Genomic DNA, 23,380 nt, shown 5'->3' on the forward strand with positions numbered 1-23,380 from the left:
TTTTACTTGCAATTTCAACTATTGCAATTGTGATACGATATGAATTTAAGTAGTAGTATTTATCACACAAACCAGCATTTGTAAGAAAGAAAAAAAATTCTTGGACACCTAAAAAGAAACTATTATAGATACACTATTATATAAAAATAAAGAGATGTGGTAAGATTACTAATAAAAGACAACTATCCACCAAAGTTTAAAAGAAGTGGCTGTAAGCAATTATAGGCAACTGTACGGCCTTCTACAATGAGAAAAAACACATACCGTATGGTCGACTATAAAAGGCAACAACACAAGAACTGTAAAAATCATTTGAAAAAGGTTTAACTCATCAGATGGATACAGATAGAAATAAATCTAACAGAAACACAGAGTGGACGTGGAGGGGTACTTATACATCCCAAAAACAAAAAAGACACTAAGTACAGATCTGAGAGTACTCGCAGTTACTGACACCTAGTTCAAAGCCAATAACAACTAATGAAAAAATTCATGTATCTAAAACTAAAATATCAACCAGTACACATCCAACATCAATTGGATTTAGTGTAAAGACGTCATTAACAGTCAGAGAAAAACATGACCTTGTACAATGTCAAAATATAAGTATCGACAGATTGTAGTACCGTGAAATTAAATGTATTTGTGTATCATAATTATAAGCTTTATTCATTTGGAAAAGCATCTCATTCGATCTGAAGAAAATTAATAAGGACTTTGTTATGTTAAAATATGAGAAATTTTGAAAAAAGCATAACATCAAAGATTTTAACGTCCTGTCTTATTGATGTTAAAAAGATAAGAGTTGTGTGATTAAATTACAAAGAGACATTTACGGCAATGAAACCATTGCAACAAACTATAAAAATTAGTAGAAATTGACTTTCCTTTCAACGATACGGAGTTGTTTGTTACTTACATTACGGAAAAAAAAATAATGCAACATACTATAAAAATCAAAAAAATATTGACTTAACACACCTAATATATATAGGAGTCATTTCAAACATGGCTTCTATCCAAAGTGTCGAAGTTAATCAAGTTAGTTTCTCACATTACGCAACAAACAATACAACATACCGTAATAATTAAGACAGTGACCTAACACGCAATTTAAATGTCCACATGGCTTCCATACCACGTTGCGGAGTTAACTTTGGTTGTAAGTGACAATACGAAAAAAAAAAAAAACCAAATCCAAAATGCTTAAAAAAACCCAATTGATTAAACACACCAGAAAGGTGTCCAGGAGACGAGAAGTAACAGACATCAATGATATTTATAAACATATCTTAACAAACCAAATACAATGTGATAAAAGGCTGAAATATATAAAAACTGTTTTCCTATATTGGCATGCAGACGCACAGTTCCTTAAATTCTATTTGTGTTTGCAAGGTAGAAACTAGATGTATACAGTGATTAAAAACCAAGGCGGCAATAACAAATTCTTTCGAAGAACGACACCATTACCGATATAAAACAACCATCAACAATCAACATATGTACAAGACTCCACACAAAATATTGGGCAACACAAACTCCATCAAAAACCGGGACTAAACTCATGTGTTTCGCAAGGGTTGACAAGTCCTGCCTCAGTAATGACACCAGTCGTTTTGACTTGTTTAAATATATTGATGAACCAAACTCGGTTAAAAAAGATTAAAAATAGCGGATTAGTTAACGTCTCTTCTGGAACTCTTAAGACATTAATATAAAACATCAGCACATGTAGATTATACAATAGCCTCAACGAATTACAGGCTTCATCTAGCTTGTTTTTGTGAGTATTCTTCACATTATTAATTTCATAGTATTTTGTTTAAAATAATCTGCATCGCTCATCATCGTTCATCATACAGGCGATACAGATTTATAGTCGTACGTCATTTATTACTTAGGTTGCTTTCAAAGTAAACTTTTTCATAATATTCACAGTGCAAATAGTGACACTGAAGATATTTTATCAAAACGAACGGCTGTCTCTATGGCGAAATATATTTCTTTTTCATGGCATAAACTGCCAAAACGTCAATTTTGGAGTGCCATGATTGGATGTATAAGTATAATCATCATATTATAAATCTAAAATGAATATCTGCAGTATGTATATCCATAGATGAAACACATAAACGTATTGTTTTCGAAAAGGTTTTTGATTTTTCATAAAATGACGTAAAATGCCGGTAACTATAAATATTACAGACACAAAAAGATGGTCGTGTTTTGTTTTACAATTTTCTAAAACTGCATAATAAGGTTTTCTAGGGAAAAGAAGTTTCTTTTCTTTTCTTTTTTTTATTATAAATGCATATGTTGTAGCATATTGAGAAAAACGTAAATGTTTTCGCCTTTACTAGAAAGAATGCTACCGTTTTATTACGACCGGTAATGCATGCTATAGTACCATGTCGACGCGACAAGTCTCGTTCCGTTTTGTGTTCGTGCGGTTCCCTTATGTAGTTTTTAGTTCTTTTTATTTAACCTTAATTTATATGTTATGAATGGATTTATGGGATTTGAACGTCGGTTAACTTACGTTGCCTCTTATATACATGAAAATAAAAATACAAAATGTTTGAATATCAGACAGATCCCAGATAATTTTTTTTTCACATTGCTTGTCTTTTAGCGATAGTTATGTACATTGATAATCAGAATTAGAAAATTGTAATTATTTTTAGCAGGTGGTGTATTCTCCTGACCGATAGTGCATTAATCCAAGATAACTTATCGTAATTGTTCTACCGTTTTATGAAGAAATCGTTGAAAGTTAAGCGTAATAAATGACGTAATGAGAGTGCATCTATCTAAATTAGCAAAACTTTATATATTAAAGTACATCGAATGCATATGAATCACAGGATATGTTTGTAAACCATTTAATATCCGGTGGTGTATTCGATAACGAAACAACAGGAAAGAGAAAAGAACAGTATGGCATTTATCATTTTAACATTTTATTTCCTTGGTAAGTTTTTATACAATGTTTTAATGCATTTCATAACTTTTTAAAGAAAAAAAAACACTTACATATTTATTCATTAACTTTCTTTAATGCCATTATAAATGTAATAGTAATAATATCAATGATTATCGTAATAATGAAAAGGTAGTAACTAATTAGATTAGATTTGATTTACTTCTTTACTTTTTCTTATTAATATGTTTTATTTTTTGTCATGAATGACTGGGAAATTGAAAAGAAATGCGTTAAATATGAACTCTGGAAATGAAGACCACCGGCATATGATTGGATCTTAAATTTTTTTAAATTTGAAAATTCATTCCTATGTCGAATCGATGAATGATGATATTTTCTCTACTTCCAAACAAGGGTATAATTTATTTAATTTCGTCAAAATGAACGATCAATTCAAAACTATGAATAGTTAGATTCTAAATACTGGATGAAATTTAAAGCACGGTTGGTGTAATAAAATACAAAATATAGATGGTAATTGATTAATAAAAAACAGTTAAGAGTGGCAAAGATCCAAATAAAACTATATGCTATGATTAAAGATTCACATTCAGATTCATTATTTTATCATAGTATCACCACATACAAACATATAAGATTCACATGATAATATATTAAAGCAATTAAAACTGTTAAGAATGCATTTGTGGGAATTGAACATATAAACATTAGTTCAACAGATAAAATGACTGAAACATTAGATTATAAAGTAATTGAAGAATTATATAATTCTGAAGGCGCCTGGTAGTATTTGACACGCATGTGACTAATTAGTAATATATCAAGAACCGATTCTGTTAACATTTTGGATATAATTTCTAAAACCGTTCGTAAAAACCGTTCTCATGGGCGTAGAATAAATCGCAATCAGAGAAAATTTCGTACCAACAATACAAATATTTCGGACCTAATTACTATTTCAAAAAACAACGGCAGAAATTTTAGAGGATTGCAACACAATTCCATATTGCAGTCCTAAGTATGAAATCGTCCAAATTATAATTGCATATTGTTATTCTGAACTGTTTCCCAAAATTGATCGCCCTGAAGATCATAAAAAACATTTTATTAAAATCAATTATGTCAATAAAGGTTTTGATTTTGTAAATATTGCCGGTATTTTTAATGATCATTATGTTAAAGAACAAATTCCTGGCTATTTTGATAATACTGAACTCCCTCTTATTTGTTATGTTTACAAAAAATCTACCCGGAAATATGTGTTTAATTATAGCAAAGTGTGTAAAGATGTAAATATCAGTGACAATACACCTATGTCATGAAATTGCAATAATTCCAAATACATTTATGGCCCCAGTTCCCATGTTATAACAGGAGACCTTAACATCGTTCATGACCGAGAGTTGAAATCATTCCTCAGTTAAGGACCTAAATATCGTCCCCCGTCAATTATTTATAGGAATGAGTGTCGTAACATAATCCACGACTTACTCCGTACTTACTGCTCGAAATGGATAAAACGAGAAAAAGCTGACAAAAAATCCTTAGATTCTTTTTTTAATTCAGTAATGAACATAGTTGATATTCGTATTAAACATTTCAAAGAACATTTTACTCCTAACAACTACCATAATAGCCATATTTTCGTATCAAACTTAAGCTAAAAGAACACGCCAAGGAATTTGTTTTTATCCCGGCTGATAAGGCTGCTAATAATATCCTTATTGTTTGACGTAAATTTTACATTGAGGTTCTGCAAAAAGAAATCACGAGTTCACCAACATTCCAACTGACTCAACTTTCGGAAAATGACATCTGTAACAAACATAAACTTTTAGCTACCTCTTTACAAGCAGAACCAAATACAATGAAAGTTCCAACTATGTACTGGCTTCCGAAGCTGCTTAAAACACCTTACACATATAGATTTATTTCGTCTTCAAGCCATTGTTCCACTACTAAACTGTCTATTTTACTTACTAGTACACTTGATACAATCAAAAACCTGGTAATAAATTGTTCAAATAAGGCCTTTGAAAATAGTGGAATTGATTACTTTTCGAGTGTCAAAAATTCGTAGGAAGTACTTGATAAATTGCATGCTTATATTGGTGATTTCGAATCTGTTCAAAGTTTTGATTTTTCTACCCTATATACCACTTTGCCTCATAATCTTATTAAGAAAAAATTCACACACCTAATTAAATAAGCATTTAAAATGTCAGAATGCGAATACATATGTTCAAACTCTTTTAGGTCATTATTTAGCAACAACAAACAAAAGAACTATGTCAGTTGGACTAGCTTTGATACGATAACTGCCCTTGAATTTTTACTAGATAACATTATGGTTCGCTATGGAGATTCTGTATATCGTCAAGTTATCAGAATTCCAATGGGGACTAACTGGGAACCACTTATTGCTGACCTGTTTCTATATTGTTATGAATTACAATGTATGCCTAAAATCAGCAAAGACCCATCGAAACAACATCTGATACAAAAATTTAATAACACTTTTTGATATTTGGATGATATATTGGCTCTCAATAATGACGACTTCAGTATGTACACTAATGAGATTTATCCTGCTGAACTGACTTTAAATAAAGCTAACAAAGAACACTGCCCTTTCCTGGAGCTTGATATCTATATCCTTAACGGGAAGCTTAATACCAAAATTTATGATAAAAGAGATGATTTTTCATTTCCTATTGTTAATTATCCATTTTTAGATGGTGACGTTCCCTTGTCACCATCTTATGATGTTTATATATCTCAACTTTTTCGATTCGCTCGTGTATGTAACAACGTATTTGATTTTAACGAAAGAAATCTCTGTATTACTGAAAAATTATTACACCAGGGTTTTCGATATCACAAACTAGTCAAAACATTTACTAATTTTTATCATCAGTACAAGGACATCATTCGTAAATATAAATCAACATGCTGACATCTTATACGTTCAGGTATTTCACATCCAATCTTTTATGGTAATATTCTATACAAAGCACAAACATGTCGACATTCACCCCAAAAGCTAACCAAACCTTTAAATAGACTTATTCATAAGGTATATAGTTACGATACTGTTGTCAGATCATTAAAGATGGCATATTTTGGTATTAATATTGATTCACTGATAGGGTCTTTGCATCGGAAATAAACACATTTATTCTTAAACCAGTTGTTGGCATGATACGGGTTATGTTTCTTCTCATATATTTTATGATGGCATGATACTAAACCCCTAGCGGGAGGGATTGTGCTTGATTTTCATATGATGAAGACATAATCTTTCAATAAGTTCAATTGAGGTCTGGAGCTGGCATGTCAGTAACTGCTAGTAGTCCCTTGTTAATTTATGTATCATTGTATCCTTGACATTTTGCTTAGTTTCTTCTGTTACCTATTCTGACATCGGACTCGGAATTCTTTTATTGCTGTGTGTTTGTTTATTCTACATTGGCTAGAGGTATAGGGGAGGGTTGAGATCTCACAAAACATGTTTAACCCTGCTGCATTTTTGTGCCTGTCCCAAGTCTGGAGCCTCTGGCCTTGGTTAGTCTTGTATGTTTTTTTTAATTTTAGTTCATTTATATGTTTTGGAGTTTAGTGTGACGTCCATTTTCACTGAACTAGTACACATTTTGTTAAGGGGCCAGCTGAAGCCCGTCTCTGGGTGCGGGATTTTCTCGCTGTTTTCTGTCCTTTGGTCGGGTTGTTGTCTCTTGGACACATTCCCCATTTCCATTCTCAATTTTAAAATCACTTAAAGCAAGAAATATGCCTGCTAAATTCGGGTTGCGATGGCGGTGACGGATTAAGCGAGTTACATAAAGCTTTTGTATAAAAAAAAATGAGAAGATGTGGTATGATTGTCAATGAAACAAATCTCCAGAGACTCGAAATTACAAATGTTAAACAATTCGAACGAAAACACTAACGGCTTGATTTATGTACAAATCAATAACCGAAAAACAAATATGATATATAACATCAAACGACAACAACTGAATTAACGGCTCCTGACTTCGGACGGCACAAGCGGGGTTAAACATGTCTGCTGACACTCCCTAAACTGGGACAGTGGTGTGACAGTACAACATAGGAACAAACTATAAAACTCAGTTGAAAAGTTCTTTACACATCAAACACATAAAAAACTTACAAAAACACAAAGTACAGATATGAGATTACTAGCAGTTACTGGAAGCTAGTTCAAAGCCAATAACTACTAATAAAAAAAATCTTAGACTTAAACATCAATCAGTACACATCCAACATCCAATGGATTTAGTGTAAAGACATCTTTAATAGTACGAAAAAAATATGACCTTGTGCAATGCCAAAATATATCGACAGATGGTAGGTCCGTGAATGTTCATATATGTATAACAATAAATTACATTTAGTTGGGTTTTAATTCATTGGTAACAAAATCAAGATGTATACCGATGGAAACATTATTCTAAGATCTAATTACAGTATTGAAATGGTAACCTTTTAGAATAGTTTTTTTTAAAGGATCGATAAGTTTACCTGAATCGTATCTAAGTTTACAGGCTCTGTAAACAACATCACCGTAAAAGTTGCTATGTGCTATCACGTTTGTTATAAGTTTTCTACAGGAACTTCTTAACCAAATATTTGTATCTATGAAATAATTAAGCTAAGGTTTTAAGTAATTTGTGGTAACGAAATCCTTGACTTGATAATTTTTCCAGTAATACATGATAGATTTCGCTCATTTAAATCCAAAACGTCACAACGAACACAGGGATAGCGAACGAGTTGGGATATATAAACACCGTAATATGGTGTTAAAGGATTATCACCATCAAACAATGAAAATTTACAATAGGTAACGTTAATGGTCCTTTTATATGTATATAGTCTTAAGGTTTCGCCTAGAAAATGGCAAATGAATGAGGTAAACAGTAGGTTTTTGAACTGTACAAAGGAGATATGGTATAATTGCCAATAAAATAACTACCCCCAAAAACCAAATGAAAGGAATGTTAACAACTATGTAAGATCAATAATGAGAAAAGATCATACTGTTTAAAAGACCATGTTACTAAATAATTCATTTGGTATAGTAATTTACTGGAATTTACAGATAAAATGTATGCTTTGAATCATGCAGTATGGTATTATAGCATGCAGATGATTTGTCTTTACTTATAACAGTTCAAAAGAGTTTGATAGGAAGAACTATTACTGACTTGTTATATCTAAACTGAACGAGCTATGTTTACTGTTTGACAAACTGTTTAAAATGCCTTTTACTAAATAATTCATTTAGTACAGCAATTTACTGGAATTTACAGGCAAAATATATGCTTTAAATCATGCAGTACGGTATTATAGCATGCAGATAATTTTTCTTTACATATAACAGTTCAAAAGAGTTTAATAGGAAGAACTATTACTAACTTGTCATATCTAAACTGAACGAGTCATGTTTACTGTTTGACAATTATTTTTTTTTATAACGAGTGCATTCCTCAAGTTGAAGTAGCTGAACAAATACTTGAATTTTAATTACATCATTAGTCAAGGGTAAACCATAGAAAGATCAAAAGGTTAAGAGCATATTTACTTTAACTCGTGCAACTGAGGCCACACAAATTAGAACATATCAATTATATTAAGTTGCTGCTTTAGATTAAAGAAATCGTATCTATTAGAAATTCGTGATTAAGGTGGAGTCAAAAGAAACTTGTGGTTAAACTTTGAAAATGTATTATCAAAACTGTAGTACATGAATTTTTTTTGAATGAACTTACTCAGTGCATCAGTCAGTTTTACTGTAGAACAAAATGATTCAATATTTTTTATGTTTATTTGTACTTTCATAACTAAAACACCCCTAAGGTCATTTAAAATGTCTAAAAGTTTGAAAATCACCAATGAAATAGTTATTGGAAAGTAAACATATTCTTAGTAAAGGACCAAGCTTTCTTTTGTCAAAATGTGTTTTTGAATTTTAACCTTATCATAAAATATCCGAGGCTGATAAAATATCAAAAATGCCAAATATGGCTCTTAAATGGATCTTTTTTTAAAAGCCTAAATTGTAAGAATATCATGTAAATCAAATATCTGCTCCAGAGTGCATCAAAGGCTTTAAAGTCAGCACATTTCGGAGATGTTGTCAAAACACGATAATTATGTGCATTTCATCTGATCTTATATAAAGCTTCAGGAAAACAATGACCGCAAATCACGATCCAAAGTGTCTGTACTACGGTGCCAAGGTTAAAATTGAATCCATAGACACAACAATTTTCTTAATCAGGGTTGGGACCATAGTTTTCTATGCTATAACCAGTTACAATTCATAATAAATTGGACAAAAATTGACATTACAATAAAGGTAATGCATACTTCAGAGACATAACTTTGTAATTTATACAATGATGTGCCAAGAAAAAAAAGTTAAAAAAAATATTTCAAAAGAAAATTTTTGTATTTGTTGAGATTTAAAGAATAAAATCTTTTGGCCTATTTTGACCCTTCGTGAACTTTTTCTTTGTCCTGTTTTTATTTCTTTTTTTAAATCATATTCGCCAACATTGGATTTTTCCCTTTTTATAAAGAATGTTAGCATTTTGAAGGACATTTAAGTTTTTGGTTTGTTCAAAATTTCTTTTAAGAAGTTCTAGTTTTTTAAGTGACTATACACAAAAATATCAAAATGAAATTAAATATATATTTTTTTAAATTTAACATTTAAACAAATTAAATTTCAGGCATGCTTTAATTTGAAATTTTAGGATTCGTCATAACAAAGTATCTGGTTATAGCGACGAAATATATATACATTATGGTGTTAGCCCTGTATAACTACTGGTTATCTAATGGAGAGCCAAGTTGGTCGAGTGGTCTGGGACGCTGGACACAGTGCAGGCGGTGTTGCCTCAGTGTCTCAAATGCAGGGCCTCGAATCCCGCAAGGGGAAGTACAAAAACTTTATAACGCAGATTTGCAGATCTTACATTGTTGGGCTAAATTTGAGACGAGGCATATACAAATTATGGATTTAGCCCTGGACAACCACTGGTTATTCGACGGAGAATGTTCTGTCGTACAGTTATCACATATTTAGACGTATATAATAATATAAAAAATATGATGTAACGGCATGGTAGTCATCATGTACTGTGTTACAACCCTAGATAAAGCCGACAAGGAAAGGTATACGTCAACGAACGAAGGCTATATTTTTATAGCCTTGTTTGTCGAGTGGTCTAGGGCGCTGGATACAGTGCAGTCAGTGTTGCCACTATGTCTCAGGTGCAGGGGTTCGAATCTCGCTAAGCAAACGCAAATTTGCAGATCTAACATTGTTGGGCTAAATTTGAGACGAACTATATATATATAAAAACACCTAACTGGTCGGGGAACGTTTTAATTGGCTAAGAATTAGATAAATGTGTATATATAACATTCCTTAAATTATTCAGGTCCATAATTTGTGCTTCGATGAGTTCCTTCCGTTTTTGTTTTCGTTTTTGCGCGTTAATTCTGTCTAACCTAGAGAAAACGAATATTCTAAAATATTTTTCTTTAATTTTAATTGTATCGTGGTATGAAACAATAAAGCTACAAAAGGCCAGATTGAATTGATGTCATTGAAAGGCTATCATATTGATATATTGAATAGCCACCTGCTTATTATCAAAACCGTATATTGCCCACTGGATGTCCTGTAGAAATGTCAGTATTGATTTGAATGTATGCTTTTTCAAACTCGTCGATTTTTTTTTATAATTGAAACAAATACACTGTTATAGGATAAATATAATCCGTTATTATTGTATCCATAAAGCCGAAATAAATCAAAATGGCGTTGTTTTAGATGAACCTTCACATGAAAAAACAAGAAATTGGGACAATTATAAAACTAGAAAATGAGTAACGAACTATTGACTCAACTTGGAGTTAACAACACAACAGTAAATAAAACAACCGTAAATACCGTAATTGATAGTATTTGAATTTACTCACGGATACATCGAAGAGTACTTTTGGCATATATACTCAGCGAAATCTCTAAGGAAAACATTAAGAGGGCATACAAACTATGGCTTGACGATGAGTGTAAGAAAGCAAGAAAAATATAAATCTTCCAAATGAAAATAGAGAAGAGATCAATGGCATATTCAGGAAGCCGCAATTAAATAAACTAGACTAAATATAGGATAACTATGGATACAAATTTGAGAAACATAAGAAAAATAAGAAATCGTAAACTGAAAACTACTAGTATTAATCCTAGGGAATACTGGAAAATTTCAAATAGTTGAAAAAATCAAAAAAGTCCTGAACAAACTGTTAAAATTATTTTAAAAACATTAAATGATGGTAACGCAAATGAAGACGACGAAACTTAAATAATCAAAACGAAATAGGTAGGTTGAATATTGATGTGAATGTTTCCGTATCAGTTGAGGAAATTAAAAAAAGCAGTTAAACTTTTGAAAAATAACAAAGCAACAGGTGATGATATCAATATTAATGATTTTTTTAAGCACTCACTTTATATTTTATCTGTTATACTCGTAAAAATGTTAATATTATATTTGACAACAAAATAATTCCGGAGATTTTGCTATTGGGACATATTATAAGAATATAAGAAAACAAAGGTAACAGATTTGGCCCTTTAAAAACTATTGCCCTATCACTATTATTACATTAGTTGCTTCGGTAAGTTGTTTATCTCAATTTGAATTCTATGTATTGAACAAATGTGTTGATGATTACCAGATAACTTGTGAAAACCAGTTAGGGTTGAGAAATTAATATATCTCCCCTTTCCTTATATTTAAATTACTTGGAATCTTTTTTTACAAACACATGGTTTTATAGGATTAAGCTGTATATCTGAAGAAATAGAAAATGATATGAATATTTATCGTAAACTGTTTGCATTATTATATGCAGACGATACGGTTTTATTTACTGACTCAGCTGAAGCTCTTCAATCACAATTGAAAACATTTGATGCATATTATATACCTACTTTGGAAACTTAGTGTAAATTCAAGTAAAACGTATATTGTGATTTTTTTCTCAAGGGTTTTTATCTAAAAATGTGCATTTTATTATGATGATAATGAATTGGAAGTTGTAAAAGATATGCCATACCTTTTCAAGGATCACAGTGCGGGAAAAAAAAATGCAAACAACAAGTAATAAAAAGATATTAATTACTTCATGGGTGTGAAAGTTTGGGATTCAGTAATACAAATATTATAGAACCATTTGAAATTTTGCAAGACATTGCTTATCTGGAAAAAGTATACTCCCAACTTTATGTTATATGGTGAACTTGGTGTGTATCCTATGTCAGTTTATATCAAATTGCGTATGGTAAATTATTGGTCTGCCATTGTCCCCAACAAAGAAAATAAGTTATGTTAATTTTTTAAAAATTTTCACAGAATAATTATATGGCTGAATGAGTCTTAAAAAATATTGTTGATAATTGTGGTTATAGTAATTTTTGGTTGTTGCAAACTAACTTTAGTAGTGTTAGTTTAAATGAACAATAAAACTGGCGCTGAGATATTTGTATTGTCAAAACTCTTATCATACCAATATAAAAAGATTTGAGCTCGAAAAGTATTTAGATATTCTACCATATAGACATAGGGGTATATTTTGTAGATTAAGAACTGGTAACCACAGATTACCGAATCAAACTGGTAGATTAATTCGGTGGTTAAGACCGACAAAATAGATATTGTAATTTAGGACAGTGTCAAGAATTATTGGACGAATTTGATTTTCTTTTTTGTTGTAAATCTCTTGACGATTCATGAAAACAATTTATGGATAATTTTTACTTGAACAGAGTGAATGAAATTAAATTTTGTAAATTATTACAAACAACACGTAGAGATAAGTTAAGAAATATCTGCAAATTTATAGGTTAATGAATTCACTAGCAGGTTTTCCAGGCTATTATTTGTCTTACTGTTTTGTAATGACCGTGAAAATAAATCAATAATTTCTTTCGTTGCACCAGTGTGTATTCAGTGGGTTTGAAAATAAGATTTTCTTGGTTGATGTCTCAAGAGTTTTTTGTTATGTTTGGTTCCTTCATTATTGACATATATCCCACAGCTATTTATATTTATATGTCTTGAACAAACGTATTTTCTTCCTTGTTCCGTTCTCGATTTTATCATTGTTTAATCCTGAGTTATTCCTTTCCTGTTTTCAATTTAATTCGGAAGTTCATTGATTGATAAAATCAAAGTACTTATAGTGTCTCCTTAAGATAAAATATGCACAATGATGTTCAACTTCTACTAGAAGTGCATTTTTGCAGTGAATATAAATTTGTTTTGTATAGATATTTCGGATGCCTCTTGTGTGAAGGTTGGGTTTGTAAAGTATTTACTTTAAGTGTGAAAGCAGCGTTGTTTACATTGCTTTATGCGATGTTGATCATAAAATAATAAGAGTAACAGAATGCACAATATATAGGGCAAACGATAGGCTTTTATTATTGGAAAAATTCTGGGCATTGTTATCAATTGACTAATTCACATTTCGCTTTAGCTGTTAATAAAAAAAATATCTAGCTTGTATGTAAATTTCCAGGGTGTCAGTATTTAACTAAAACGACATTGGAAATGTAAACTTAAACAATTGCCGTGACGTCAGCTTATTCATTTACCGTGGTTTCTTTTTCTAGAATCAACGCGTCCGAAATCTGTCGCTGAAATGGACTCACCAAATTATATTAAATTGTTCCTTTGTGTGGAATTAATTTAAAAACTTACCTTTAACTTTTGTAATTTCTATTTGCCTTCACTGGAATCGAACCCCCTCCTTGACATACCGAACTACCCAAGTAATCAACATGTCAGGTATTAGTTGTCCCATGTTCATCAACATGTCATGCATACCGACAAAGTTTAACAAACTGTCTAATACATAGTACAAAAATGAAAGCAACACATTCTAAATTTCATGCGTCCTTCATCAGGAACGCTCAAAGCCGAATATTTGAAAGCCAATGATATATAAGAACCGAAACAGTTAAAGTACAATGCTAGTTATCTGATAATGAATTGAGAATGGAAACTTCCGAACACTACCAGATAATATTGTAGTAGTCATTTTTCTCGTTGAGAGTCAAACCACCGATTGGTCTTGAACCAAACAGAAAGGCAACTACTCGATCACAATAAAATGGCGTCAATTTGACAGAAATATCATGAAAGCAAGAAAATAATTTCGTCCATTTTACAAAAACCACGTGATTATATCAATGAACATCAGTTAATATAAAATATGGACACACATATATATTATAGACAATAGTATAGTATAAGTTGGTAGCCGCAAGGTTTAGATGAATGAGTTGAAGAATCTAATTTAATAGTAAAGCTTTGTCGGTTCTTGTTCGAATCCCTGTTTTCTCTCTGTTGTTCATTTTCTTATTTTGTTTGTTATTGTTGATATTTTTGCAATAAGAACAGATTTTCCCGTTTATTTGTAGTTTATTATTGGCTATTTTAAGTATCTCAAAAGAAAATAATAACTTTGTTTTACATAAACTATTAGAGTAAATTTTTATGTGCCTAGAATTAGATTTTTTGTAATTCGGTAATATACGTATTATATATACGTAGAAATTAGTTCGAATATGTCTTATTTTGTAAATTACAGATAATAATAAAATTAATGATATTTCAACAAACCATCGCTTATCCATTGTATCTACATTATATAAATATAAAATATAAAAACTAATTGATTAAGCTTATGTTTTTTTTTTTTATTAAATTAAATGCTTCTTTTTGTTAATTTATGGAGGCATAAAAGCGTTTGCCGTTCTACTAAAATCCGACGATTTTACACATATAAAATTCCAAAAAAAAGCATTCATTTCTTATAATTAAATTTTATGTAACCAACATCAAGCCTTTCCTTTGTCTTTCTATACATTGTTTTAACGTATCACAGAGAGCACGTGCAGTCATTTTTGTTCCATTGTATACGGAAATAAAATATAGTTTTTGGAATGTCTTGTCCATTCAAAATTACGGATTTGTATGAAATTCAATGTCACGTAATTAAACTGCAATGAAAATATAAACATATACATATATCTATAAATGTCTAAGAATATAACTTAAACACGCTAATTTGTACATTAAAAAAGTTCTTTTAGATTTTAAATAGATATACGCAATATTTCGCTAGACAAACTAGCTTCATCAGGCGTGTGCATCTATCCAGGTGAAATCGGATGCATGACAAAAAATATGTTTGTAGCTTAAACTACACACAGTTGGAATAAAAGTTTAACATATTTATTGATGTTGTATAAATTGTACAAATTTCAAGATTATTGCTTTTATTTGTCTTTAAATCTTTTCTCGTCTCTCTCATTGGGTCCATCAGGTTCAAGAGTTCGTAACTGGTTCATCCAAAATCTCTCTCTCTTTTGTCTTCCTTGCGTGTCCCAATTTTGGTTTTTCTCAATGATTTGAAATGTAACGTTTTCAAAATCATGCCCTTCTCTTAAAAGATGTCTTGTTATTGGACAGTTTCTTTCTTTTGTATAAAATGACTGATGGTCATTCAGTCGGATGTTGAAAGGTGTTTCTGTTTCACCAACATATTGTAACTTGCAAGTTCCACACGTTAGAACATAAATACAAGTTTGCGTTTTGCAATTGGAGGTTATAAATATGTTGTATTTATTTTTTGTGACTGTGCTGACGAATTGGGTTTCAATGTTGGCGACTTTGCAGCACTTACAGTTGCCTCTTCTGTCGAGGTCTCTTGTTTAGATACTTTAGATGTTACTAGAATCTTTTTGAAGTTTTTGGGTCTACGGTAAGCCATAACGGGAGGTGATGGAAAAATCTCTTTTAAGGAAGGATCATTTTCAATAAGACGCCAGTGTTTGTGGACAATAGATGAAAGATTTGTTAGGTCAGGATGAAAGCTGACAACAAACGGAATTTTATTTGTCTGGGCCGTCTTGTCTTTGTATTCAAGTAGGTATGTTCGGTCTTTTTCTTTTGCTTTATCGAAAGCTTCTGAAACGTTTTTGTTTTTAATATAATCTCTTGATTTAAGTTGCTATCTGAGTTGTCCCAAACGGTGGTTTAATTTTGATTCCGATGAGCAAATCCGCTTTAACCTGATAGCTTGGCTGTACGGAATGCTACGGGAACAGTGTTTTAGGTGACAACTCTTCCGATTGTATCCTCATCCATGTGACCGTCATTGTGCATGGTTTGTAACGCAGTAAATATTTTGTAACTAAACTCGGAAGTAGGTCATGATCAAGCTTCTTATAAAATCTCTCATCAGAGAGCTGACGCTCTGCTTCCGCGATGTAGTTAGTTTTTGTCCATTGTGGTAACAGACGATGTCTGACTTGCCAACAAATACTGAATACGCAAACATTTACTTGCCACTCCACTGGGTCCGTAAACACTATATATTGCAATGTAACTTGCAAAAACCCAGAACGTTGTGTACCTTCTTCAGTGTCGATGTAACATGCAGAATATTTTGGCGAGACAGAACAACCATTCAACAAACGCATGAATGTCATCGAAGTGTCTACACCTGAAAGTCGTCATTTGAGATCACCCGAGCACGCCCAAGCTGATCTCAAAAACCATCACTATCATAGACCACAACGAGGGTTTGGTCAAGGGCCGACAGACTTGCTCGGGAAAGCTTTTGGATAAGAATGTTAAGGACAGTTTCCCAAGAAGGCATTAATGAAAAAACATAAAATGAGTCCCTACCATCACTTGTTTCCTGTAACTCAGGCTTCAGTACAGGACTCTCACAGTTTTAAGGAATTTTTTCCTCCTCCCAAACATCGATATTGAAAAAATTTACAAGCGTATTGATTCGTGATAATTTGTATAATGTTCAAGATTATTATTATTTCAGTTCGACTACTACATGTCAAGATAAGAATCATTTGACATCTTACTGATATTAGTTATCCGAAATATTTAATATTTGTTCATGATTTTACTAATTTTTGGTGATGTTGTACCCTTTTAGACTTGCTTATTATATATATGTTGTTTGTGCTGTATTTAGACCCCTCTACCAAGAAATTTGTTTTGCATGCACACGTATAAACATTGCGATTTTTATCCAACGCAATCATAGGTTTGAACGTTGTTTACAATTAAGACTTATTTATATTTTGTCGTTTGGGCTTGTATTATATTTGCCTTCGGGTTTATATGATCCGTTCATCCTATTTCGACTCTTCAAAATTCAAGAGTCTATCCTAAATTGAGGTAAATTATATGGCCTTTCAAATACCGTTTCGATTCCTAAAATCACTGAAGAGACATTAGTTGTCGAAATCCGGATATGGTGTACAAATTTTTGCACCTCATGTTTGCGATATACCATCTTTTCCGCAAGTTTATTGTTTTCTGTTTGGTATTAAATTAATAATAAAGATCCATTTTGTTACATCTTGTGATCCGTTTATTTGGCAATCGCCAATGACAGTCAGCAGGGTTTAAGAACATCCGTTGTTCGACCTGTTAGTCAAATGCGTTTTGTTTGAATATACTTTTTCACTTTTTTGGTCTTTTGGAAAATGTTGTTTGTGCTGTATTTAGACCCCTCTACCAAGAAATTTGTTTTGCATGCACACGTATAAACATTGCGATTTTTATCCAACGCAATCATAGGTTTGAACGTTGTTTTCAATTTAGACTTATTTATATTTTTTCGTTTGGGCTTGTATTATATTTGCCTTCGGGTTTATATGATCCGTTCATCCTATTTCGACTCTTCAAAATTCAAGAGTCTATCCTAAATTGAGGTAAATTATATGGCCTTCCAAATACCGTTTCGATTCCTAACATCACTGAAGAGACATTAATTGTCGAAATCCGGATATGGTGTACAAATTTTTGCACCTCATGTTTGTGGTATACCATCTTTTCCGCAAGTTTATTGTTTTCTGTTTGGTATTAAATTAATAATAAAGATCCATTTTGTTACATCTTGTGTTCCATTTATTTGGCAATATAGATATAGAAGTCTATAAAAAGGACCAACCAGCAAATTTAATATGTATATATATATATACATAATTACTATAAATATCAGCACAACAATGTTAAATCTTCCGCAAATTTTTGTTCTTCCCTCGCCGGGATTCGAACTCATGCTATTGGGATATCGAGACAACACCGCCTGCACTGTGTCCAGCGCTTTAGACCACTCGGTCACCTAGACTGAACTAATAATTCAGCTTTCGGTGGCCTAGTGTTACCTTTCCTCGTCAGTAAAATCTAGAGTTGTAACGCAGTACATGATATATTAGGCATGAAGATCGAAGTGATTGCAGATTAGCTAATATCTATCGTAAAGGATCGTAAGATACAGTCACAGAAATAATTATTTTGATAAGTACGTCTAAACAAGTGACAACTCAATCCATTGGACCACCAGGGACGGTGATACACGGCTGAAAACACATATTATATTCATAATTACTCTAAATATCAGCACAACAACGTTAAATCTGCAAATTTGCGGAAGCAAATTTTTGTTCTTCCCTCGCCGGGATTCGAACTCATGCTATTGGGATATCGAGACAACACCGCCTGCACTGTGTCCAGCGCTCTAGACCACTCGGCCACCTAGACTGATCTAATAATTCAGCTTTCGGTGGCCTAGTGTTACCTTTCCTCTATAAAACGTCTAGATATTAGTCAACTATCTTTCTTACTAGGGCTCTGGATCGTTACGAGTAACGATACCTGTACACTATAAATAAATTACATAAACGCCTAAAAAGTGAACAAAACAACACCAATATTAAAAAAAAGGAAACATTAAATGTAAGTATCTATCTACTATATATATACTAGTATATTTTTGTACACTTATTTATAAGTGGAAAAGAAAGAAATCATTTATTTACTCAACTGTTAATTCATCAAGGACAAAGGTGTTTTTCCTTTAAGGGCATTAGCTACGATTATACAAAAAAAAAAATTTGGTTTCAAAAATTTATAAAAGCGGAATAGTGAAATAATATTTCGCTATTAGCAGTCAATTTTGTCAAAATAAGCTAAAATCATCGCTACTGTATTATTGGCTTGCAAGTTAAAAATTCAACTCATTTAATCATAAAAATCCGTATTCATGTGACCTTCAGTTTAACTCTTATCTAAAGAAGGGTTGCGCATGTTAAGTTATTAAAAAGAAAAGAAGGTCAACATTCGAAGGCGAAACTAGGAAACCAGCGTAAAGATCCATTTCGTCGACTGATTCTGCACACAAAAAAATCATTTTCATACTAGTAAAACGATGATTTACATAATTTTTTAATCAATGATATATAATTAAACAGACCTAGAAAAATCGTCGTTATACGATTGGACGTGATTGTCTTGGTATTTATATTCATATCAATCTTTATATTGAGTCGTATGGTCATCTCAATAGTTAATCATATGGCGTCTAGTCTGAAATACACAAAAACTGCTGATCTATTATAACGAGTACGTGCATTGAATATTGTTTCTTTTGGACTTTTTGCGATTTGGATATACGTTAAAGTATGTTATAAATATTATGGATATAAAAATTTGAGTCAAATCGCTGAACCTGAATTAGACAGCTAATGCCCCTTAAAGGATTAAAAAAACAAGCAGGAGAACAGAACGAAATAAATGATTGTTTTATGTGGCTAGTAAAATTTCTTCTGAACAGGCATTATAAACTAGAGGCTCTCAAGAGCCTGTGTCGCTCACCTGTATTTACTGATGCTTTGGAAATCATGTAAAATAAGGTTAAAATCATAATTAATAGTATTGGATATTAGATATTATAATGATATCTAAGATAATAACAAAAAACTGCAAAATTTTTGTAAAATTACTAACTCAGGGGCAGCAACCCAACAACGGGTTGTCGGATTCGTCTGAAAATTTCAGGGCAGATAAATCTAAATCTGATGAACATTTTTACTACCTGTCAGATTTGCTCTAAATGCTTTAGTTTCAGAGATATAAACCAAAAACTGCATTTTACCCCTATGTTCTATTTTTAACCAAGTCAGCCATGATGGTTGGAATGCGGGGTCATCGGACAAATTTTTTAAACTAGATACCCTAATAATGATTATAGCCAAGTATGGTTGAATTTGTCTCAGTAGTTTCAGAGAAGAAGATTTTTGTAAAAGCTACTGTAAACAATAATCATAATCATTTTTGGTCATGACAACTTATTTGTAGATCTTACTTTGCTGAACATTATTGCTGTTTACAGTTTATCTCTATCTATAATAATATTCAAGATAATAACCAAAAACGGCAAAATTTCCTTAAAATTACCAACTCAGGGGCAGCAACCCAACAACAGGTTGTCAGATTTGTCTGAAAATTTCAGGGCAGATAGATCTTGACCTGATAATCAGTTTTACCCTGTGTCAGATTTACTCTAAATGCTTTGGTTTCAGAGATATAAGCCAAAATCTACATTTTACCCCTATGTTCTATTTTTAGCCACGGCGGCCATCTTGGTTGGTTGGCTGGGTCATCGGACACATTTTTTAAACTAGATACTTGAATGATGATTGTGTTAAAGTTTGGGTGCACTTGGCCCAGTAGTTTCAGAGGAGAAGATTTTTGTAAAAGTTTACGGACGACGGACGACGGACGCAAAGTGATGAGAAAAGCTCACTTGACCTTTCAGGTCAGGTGAGCTAAAAATGTAAAATCCTTGATTTTTATTTTTAATCTCATTTTACTAATCAGTTTGATTATTAATTTTAAATAAATGCCACATTTCAAAAAGATTTAATCAACACAATATTGAGTACTGAGTCAGTAAACTGGTGGTTGCTAAATCAATAATCAAAACATATACATGTACCATCATTGTATTGTATTCATTTACATATAATTAAAGCCCGGACGATACATCATCCCTTCTATATTTATATCATTTCCCTATTCAGTTTGTTTTTTTTGTGTAAATTATAATGGCCCTGATTGATCACATGATAAAATGGTAATTTTGGTTAATCCAAGTGCAGAATCGTACTAATTATCGGGTATTCTGCTTATTGATATGAAGCTGTTGTCCAATGGGCGTACTGGACGATTTCAATGTGCCAAGCAGCTGAAGAATAATGTTTATAGTTACTTAATCAGCTTCATTTGGTACCTGTCTCATTTGCAATCATACCACTTTTCTTAATATCGTTACATTAGGTTGCTATCATTGATAAATACCAACATATTCTTTCATTGATACGTGAAAACAAAATGCTTCAGGAATGTGTAAAGATACTAGAAATAATATTCCTGATTATTTTCAGTGGGACAAGTTTTCGGACAGAATCAATGTGATCTCAGACAAGCAGAGCAGTGTGCTGTTAGCTTACAGTCTCAGTTCGATGAAGCATACATGGAATACGAGAGGCAAGATGTACATATAATCACCAGGAAATTTACAGATCTATGCAGGTAAGTTTAAACATTATAATTCATGCTGTTACCCAATCAAATTACAAATCAATGATTATGATTATTGTTTACAATTTTCATGGTAGAATATGCCTATACAATACTACTATTGCGTATTCGTATGTCTTAGATACATCCCTATCTAGTTTCCCTATCTAATGCTGTACCAAGTGAGGAATACGGCAGTTGTTTTTACCTGTTCCGTTGATTGATAGCGTTTGATTTGGTCAATTTTTATGGACTTCCCTTTTTGAATTTGCCTTGAATTTCGGTATTTTGTTTTACTTTTTTCCACCATGATATTATGGTTAATTCAAAATGATAGCTTTCAATAACGATTTAGGATGAGGGGCTTTCAGTATGTTTAAGCATGATGAATGCAACATAAATTCAAATAAAATTCTTTCATTAACCTAATCACAGGTCCCAAAGACATGCATATAAATCATAACAAATACAACTATACAATATAACTATTCCTTCATCCTATTAACTAGACAGCCATACTGATTGGAAATAATTGATCAGTATGTCCAAATACATTTAATGGCATAATGGTGTGAATAACTAGATAAGTTGATTTAGTGATCACAGATTCCCCCGCTTGTAGTTTGTTTGATTGATTGAAAGATTTCATCAAATGGTACTTTCATTATCACCTGGAAAACAATCAAAGTTTAAGGTAGGTAAATAAGGGGAATTACTGGTCTGTAAATTACAAATCGTACTTCCCGTTTGAATGGTTTTACACTAGTATTTTTTGGGCCCTTTATAGCTTGCTGTTCGGTGTGAGCCAAGGCTCCGTGTTGAAGACCGTACTTTGACCTATAATGGTTTACTTTTATAAATTTTGACTTGGATGGAGAGTTGTCTCATTGGCACTCATACCACATCTTCTTATATCTATTAACCTTTCATTAGTTTGAAATCCATGACATTGTGTTAAAATTTCAACAGACTTGGTCAAGTGGTATTTTAATTTTACTCAAAATTAAAAAAAAAAAATAATTTAAGAGACAACTTTGGGGCAAACCTCTAACTGTAAATGTAAAAAAAAATATCACATTGACGTGTAGTTACATCACTGGCTTCAAGAATGATTAATATTTCTGTTGCTTGAAGAATTTCTTATCTTATTTTTCACTAAAACACAAGGTCCATCATTGTTGGTAGTAATATAACTGTATGTTATGATGACAATATCAAAATGTGTGATGAAACAGCAGCTAAATATGTCAAGACACAGTGGACTGAAACTATTGAGGATATTCAAGCATTCTGCAATGACTCGGGTAAGAAATAAATGCAAATGACGAAACAAATAAATAAATATTGTAGACGTTTCTTGTTTTATAAGTGCAAGTTGTATATCAGTCGATGATTACATCTTTCATCTCATAAACATACGACAGTAAAAGTGCATAGCCTTAAAAAAATCTTCAATGTGAAAGATCAACGGACAACAACCATAAATGCCCATTGTTGTTGTTTTAAAAACATAAAAACAACTATATTGAATGTAGAGAAATACTCAGAATTAATGAGCCTTCGTTATTCATTTTATTGAGGATAAAGCAGCAAGTTCTCTTTCTTGAGATAATGGGAATCAAGGTTGTTGTTGAAAAACTGCAAACAACTGAACACTACGTTAATTTAAATAGTTTTAATGGCTGACAAAGAAAAATGCAAGTGTTTATCCACAACAGTAATGCTATGTCTTGCTTTGTAACATTAGGCATTTGGTGAATTCTGGAAGTAATGTTAAATCCGGACATTTTATTTTATAGGAGAAAAACAAAATTAAATGAACATTATATTTTTTTTTAAATTTTTCAAATAGGTACATAAATATAGGATACTAATGAGTGTACGTGTGTGTTTCGCTGTGAACATATCTTATTGATGTGGATGT

At 31.9% G+C, this 23,380-nt stretch overlaps 1 protein-coding gene across 1 annotated transcript in view; it reads left to right on the forward strand.

The window, feature by feature from the left end:
* Nucleotides 1-2,853: 2,853 nt before the first annotated feature.
* LOC127737705 (uncharacterized) overlaps nucleotides 2,854-23,380 on the forward strand; it is a 34,512-nt gene continuing 13,985 nt past the window's right edge. Inside the window, exons 1-3 of the mRNA XM_052248554.1 lie at nucleotides 2,854-2,974; nucleotides 21,321-21,468; nucleotides 22,624-22,760. Coding sequence (XP_052104514.1) covers nucleotides 2,941-2,974; nucleotides 21,321-21,468; nucleotides 22,624-22,760 — 319 coding nt within the window. The 5' untranslated portion in view covers nucleotides 2,854-2,940. The remainder of the gene's footprint in view (nucleotides 2,975-21,320; nucleotides 21,469-22,623; nucleotides 22,761-23,380) is intronic.

This window comes from Mytilus californianus, unplaced genomic scaffold, assembly GCF_021869535.1.
Source record: "Mytilus californianus isolate M0D057914Y unplaced genomic scaffold, xbMytCali1.0.p SCAF_4, whole genome shotgun sequence".
In the NCBI taxonomy this organism is placed as follows: Eukaryota; Metazoa; Mollusca; class Bivalvia; order Mytilida; family Mytilidae; genus Mytilus; species Mytilus californianus.